Source organism: Apis dorsata, unplaced genomic scaffold (assembly GCF_000469605.1).
Source record: "Apis dorsata unplaced genomic scaffold, Apis dorsata 1.3 scaffold_73, whole genome shotgun sequence".
Taxonomy (NCBI): Eukaryota; Metazoa; Arthropoda; class Insecta; order Hymenoptera; family Apidae; genus Apis; species Apis dorsata.
The window spans coordinates 84,339-90,287 of NW_006263371.1; the positions used below are offsets into that span (position 1 = coordinate 84,339).

The 5,949-nt window shown below is 33.5% G+C and overlaps 1 protein-coding gene across 5 annotated transcripts in view; it reads right to left on the reverse strand.

Annotated features, from left to right (window-relative positions):
- Positions 1-1,444: 1,444 nt before the first annotated feature.
- LOC102676501 (ras-related protein Rab-3) overlaps positions 1,445-5,949 on the reverse strand; it is a 12,152-nt gene continuing 7,647 nt past the window's right edge. For 3 of the 5 annotated variants that reach the window (XM_006610259.2, XM_006610258.2, XM_031507987.1), the window contains exons 2-4: positions 4,580-4,801; positions 3,729-4,019; positions 1,445-1,873 (exon numbers count right to left, since the gene is read on the reverse strand). In XM_006610259.2, the coding sequence (XP_006610322.1) occupies positions 1,718-1,873; positions 3,729-4,019; positions 4,580-4,801 (669 nt within the window). In that variant the 3' untranslated portion in view covers positions 1,445-1,717. Of the gene's footprint in view, positions 1,874-3,728; positions 4,020-4,579; positions 4,803-4,850; positions 4,905-5,949 lie in introns of those variants that run through there. The other 2 variants (XM_031507988.1, XM_031507986.1) reach the window with 2 other exon arrangements.

Below are 5,949 nucleotides of genomic sequence, written 5' to 3' on the forward strand. Positions count from 1 at the left end.
TTCTCAAGCGTGGACGGTGCCAAATCCTTATTCGCTTCCCGGTCGAGAATTTTCAGATCTTCGATTTAAGGTGCGCTTAAAGTCGTCAACGTTTTCTCAATTCTTCGAAATTGAGTCCAACTCCTTCGAGGGGGGATAAATTTAATTTCGATAAATTTAATTCGAGAGATCCGGAACGAACTGACCAGGGAGAGGAGGATGGAAAAAGAAGAAAAAAAAAAAAAAAAGAAAGAAAGAAAAAACGGGAAAGAGATCGAAGAAAAGATGACGCCTTGAATCAGTTCGCTCTCGAGTTGTCTCTGAAGGGACAACACGTTCTGCCTCGTTCGAATGTTCATCCGCCTTATCTTTCGTTCGAATGTCTCATTCGAAGTGAAATCGAGCCTTTGAGAAAAATTCTTTCCTTTTTTTTTTTTTTTTCGATTCACTTCAAACGATTCACTCTCTCGCTTATTGTCCAGCTTAACGTCGATTAATCGAGCAGAAAACGAAAAACTTGGAGAGATTTGATTAATTTTTCAAAATACACGAATTCGGTGTAATTTGATGTAATTTTTCTTTTTCTTTTTCTTCTTTTTTTTTTTTAAAGAAAGTGTTAACCGAGCGAATGTGTGCAAGAAAGAAATTGGAAATCAAAAGCGACAAGAATCAGCAACCGTTCGGACGAAAAAGGCGGTAAATTTAAACGCGTTTTTTTTTTTTTATTCTTTTTCTTGTCACGAACAATTCAGGATTCAGGATTCGCTCTTTGCAAATGCTCATCTTCCTGAAATCTCTCTTTTCGAGTTTCCCCGTCGAACCCAAGGAAAAAAAAAAACAAAAACAAAAACTGCAACGTCTGCTCGTGATCGGACTCGGATTAGCTCGATGACACCTCCGCGCAATCAGGCTACAATCGTCATACATATTTATATATGTATTATACAGGGCGAATCGCGTGACTAATAAATAGTAAGTCAGTGAATCGATCTTCGAGAACGTCAAAACGATTATTAAAAAAAAAAAGAATTTATTATGTAAAAAAAAAACTCGAGCTTTTCTCTAATTTTTCAAGTGAACGTCGAATATAACTCGGGCTATATTATCTAACATTCCGTTAGATAGTAAATTCAAAACAAACAAAGAGTCGAAGAGAATGAAATTTAAAACGTTAAAAAAAAATAAGATCTTGGAATAAGATATTTTTCGAAATAAGAAGAATTCGAAATAAGAATTTAAAATTATCGAAACGAAACGTTTTTCGAACAATCGATCGATAGTTTTCGCAGTTTTCGCCCTTGCGCATATACATAATATTTTATGTGTACATATATAAATATATCGATCGAGAAAGGAGGAAAGAAGAAGAGCGGAACGAAGAACGGCCGGAGAAAAACAAAGACGAGAAGAAGCAATGTGAACCGAAGTGTTTACTCGCTCGACCTTCCTCCTTCCCCTCCTCCTCCTCCTCTTCCCTCTCTTTCGCGCTTTCTCCTCTCTTCATGCACACGCATACATGTATACACTATGGATACACACGGGTCACATACGCATACAGCGTTCATACGCACACATGTACATATAGACATACACGCGTTTCTCTTCTAATATTTATTCTTCTTCTTCTTCTTCCTTTTTCTTCTTCCTTTTCTCCTTATACTTTTTTACTCTTCTCGTCGATTATCGTTCCTCTTAATATTTCTCTTGGATTAGCGATCGTAGATGGGCGTCCACGTTCTTAGCAATTACAATTGTCGTCTGTTGGATTCGTCGGCTGGTCGGTGAGCCGTTGACCCTTCGCCTGGCCCATTCCGCCCGCGATTAGGGTCGGATCATTGTCCAGGGATTCGCTCATCTTGTCGCATATAATGTCCACCAACTGCTCGAACACCGTCTGCGGATGAGAAATGATTAGATCTCTCGTCAACATTTCCTTTCGAACCAAATTCTTCTACGTAGTTTAGTCTTTAAAAGCTTAGATTTTAGAAGCTTCGAAAATAATCAATCGACGCCTAATTGATCGAAAAATTTAAATTTAGTTTATATCTATGCTCACTGTTGTGCAACAATAAACTCGCAATTAATTCCCTCGCGAGTTAGACGTTTTTTTTCTCATTAATCGAAGTGTATTTGCGTTACTAGGATGTGTAACATCCTATTTTCATTCCGTTTAAAATTGAGTCTGATGAAAAAAAAAAAAGCACGAGCTACGTCACGACGAGGTAGGTCTCAAGGTAGTCGCAATAGTGGGCGGGAAAATCGATCGGACGAACGTCGATTACGTCGGTGTGAATAGATTCGACCCGTTGCTGATGATTAATGGGCTCGGGATCGAATAATCGAGGATATCTGGAAGGTAACCGTGTTTACACACACGTTGCGGATAGAAATAAACGTGAGTAGGAAACGTGACGCCGATAACGTTTTTTCAACCTGCGCTCGGTTTAAGTTGGGATAATGGGCTGGTAAACAGGCGAGGAAAGAAAAATGAAAATGGTTTCTATGCTATGTACGCGTTCTGTATACGCGACTTTCATAAAAAGGTGGCTTGCAAAAACCTGATCTATCTACCTCTATCCAGGTTTCGATCTTTGATGAATTATTGTTTAAATGTTTGTTCGAATCTCTTTTTGGAAAATTCGAAGACGAAAGTTGATTTTAAAAACTTTCGCACAAATTTCAGATCTTTGGATCGAATACGACGAATTATTGTTTAAACATTTGTTCGAATTTCTTTTTGGAAATGGAAAATTCGAAAATGAAAATTGCTACCTGCTCTTGTAAACTTTATCCAGATTTCGATCCGGATCTTTGGATCGAACGAATCGAATACGACGAATTATTGTTTCTCGTTTAAACCTTCGTTCGAATTTCTTCTTGGAAATGGAAAATTCGAAGATGAAAGTTGATTTTAAAAACTTTCGGACAAATTTCAGATCTTGGATCGAATACGATGAATTATTGTTTAAATCTTTGTTCAAATTTCTTTTTGGAAATGGAAAATTCGAAAATGAAAATTGCTACCTACTCTCGAAACTTTATCCAGGTTTCGATTCAGATTTTTGGATCGAACAAATCGAATACGACGAATTATTATTTCTCGTTTAAATTTTCGTTAGAATTTCTTCTTGGAAATAGAAAATTCGAAAATGAAAATTGCTACCTACTCTCGAAACTTTATTCAGGTTTCGATCCGGATCTTTGGATCGAACGAATCGAATACGACGAATTATTGTTTCTCGTTTAAATTTTCGTTCGAATCTCTTCTTGGAAAATTCGAAGATGAAAGTTGATTTTAAAAAATTTCGCACAAATTTCAGATCTTTGAATCGAATACGACGAATTAATTTCTCGTTTAAATCTTCGTTCGAATTTCTTCTTGGAAATGGAAAATTCGAAGATGAAAATTGCTACCTGCTCTCGAAACTTTATTCAGGTTTCGATCCGGATCTTTGGATCGAACGAATCGAATACGACGAATTATTGTTTCTCGTTTAAACCTTCGTTCGAATTTCTTCTTGGAAATGGAAAATTCGAAGACGAAAGTTGATTTTAAAAACTTTTGCACAAATTTTAGATCTTTGGATCGAATACGACAAATTATTGTTTCTCGTTTAAACCTTCGTTCGAATCTTTTTTTGGAAAATTGAAAGACGAAAGTTGATTTTAAAAACTTGTGAGAAAATTCTTTGTAACTTTTTTTTTCAATTTTTTTAAAAATATCGTTAGATCAATCTTTTTTTCTTTACCTTAATGTTAATATTCTCTTTGGCCGACGTCTCGAAGAACTGGACGCCCAGTTGGTCCGCCAATTGCTTGCCTCTCTCGGTGGTGATCACCCTTTCGTCCTCCATGTCGCACTTGTTGCCGACCAAGATCACCTGGGCGTTGTCGCACGAGTACGTTTTGATCTGCGTTACCCAATCTTGCACCGAATTGAACGACTCCTCGTTCGTGATATCGTACATTAGGATGAAGCCCATCGCGCCTCTGTAATAGGCCGTCGTTATTGTTCTGTATCTTTCCTGACCTGCAGTGTCCTAAAATACAATTGATAACGATTAACGGGATTGACATTAAAGATCGTTCGAAATGAATCGATATGATCGGTTAAGGCGAATTCTTCGTGAAATTTTGTGACATGTGTGGATCAATTCCTTCTTTTCTTTCTTTCCTTCTAAATTAGTAAATTATTTTTTTGTGCAAGGAGGAAATATGATTTTAAATAATTTGAAATAAACAAGTCGTAAACACGATAATACGCACGGAGTTGAATAACAAATGATGCCAAGCGTGGGTGAAGGTAAATATTACGACTTTCAACCTATTGTATTTTATTTGTGAAATTGAATAGAATGATTGGTGAAAAATATTTCTCTCCTCTTTCAAAAATTTTACGATTTATTTTTTTTATCGTAAATATTTTGAAAAATGTCCAAAATGCAATTACGTATTTTTCTTTTTATATTCTTTATATATTTTATATCTATTTTAAATTGAAAGCAAAGAGAAGAAAGGAAGAGAATAATTTTATCTTTGGAATTTTGCGATTTCTTTCGAAAGAAGCGGCGTAACAAATTACGCGAGAATGTATACTGACCCAGATCTGTAGCTTGACCCTTTTGTCGTGTCTGAAAACCGTTTTCACCTTAAAATCGATGCCCACGGTCGATACGAAGGCCGAGGTGAAGGAATCGTCCGCGTAGCGGAACAGGAAGGACGTTTTACCAACAGACGAGTTCCCAATGATCAGCAGCTTGAACATGTAATCGAAGTTTTGGTCCGCGGCCTCCTTCTGAAATTTTGGATCCTGGCCCGCCATCTGGCGAACAAATTTCCATTTAAAAAACACGTTCGACGATTAGATTTACCTTAGATTAAGTATCGATATTGCTATGGATTTGGAATTTATTAGGAATTTTTTAGGTTTTAACTAATTGTGATACTTTTTTAACATTTAAGTCAGATATATCAATGTGATTTTTACATAAAATTAATTAATTGTTATATAATTAATTATATTATAATAATTAAATAAATAGGTTGATCTCTAAACTATTATTCATTCATCAATACAAAAATACACATTTATAAACACATTTTTCTAATTGTATTCAATTATTATTGCTATGAATTTGGAATTATTAATATTTTTAATTAATTATGATACTTTTGTATACAGATATTTTTTAAGATTTAAATCAGATGTGATATATGTTACCAATGTGATTTTTATATAAAATTAATTAATAGATTGATTTCTAAGCTAGCATCACTACAAAATATACATTTCTTTAATTATTATTGCTATAGATTTGGAATTATTAATATTTTTAATTAATTATGATACTTATTTGCATATAGATCTTTTTTAACATTTAAGTCAGATATGATATATGATTACTAATGTAATTTTTACATAAAATTAATTAATAGGTTGATCTCTACGCTAGTACCACTAATATACATTTCTTTAATTATGATTGCTATGAATTTGGAATTTATTAGTACTGTTAATTAATTATGATACTTATTTGCATATAGCTCTTTTTTAACATTTAAGTCAGATATGATATATGATTACTAATGTAATTTTTACATAAAATTAATTAATAGGTTGATCTCTACGCTAGTACCACTAATATACATTTCTTTAATTATGATTGCTATGAATTTGGAATTTATTAGTACTGTTAATTAATTATGATACTTATTTGCATATAGCTCTTTTTTAACATTTAAGTCAGATATGATATATGATTACTAATGTAATTTTTACATAAAATTAATTAATAGGTTGATCTCTAAGCTAGTATCACTAATATACATTTCTTTAATTATTATTGCTATGAATTTGGAATTTATTAGTACTTTTAATTAATTATGATACTTATTTGCATATAGATATTTTTTAACATTTAAGTCAGATATGATATATGATTACTAATGTAATTTTTACATAAAATTAAT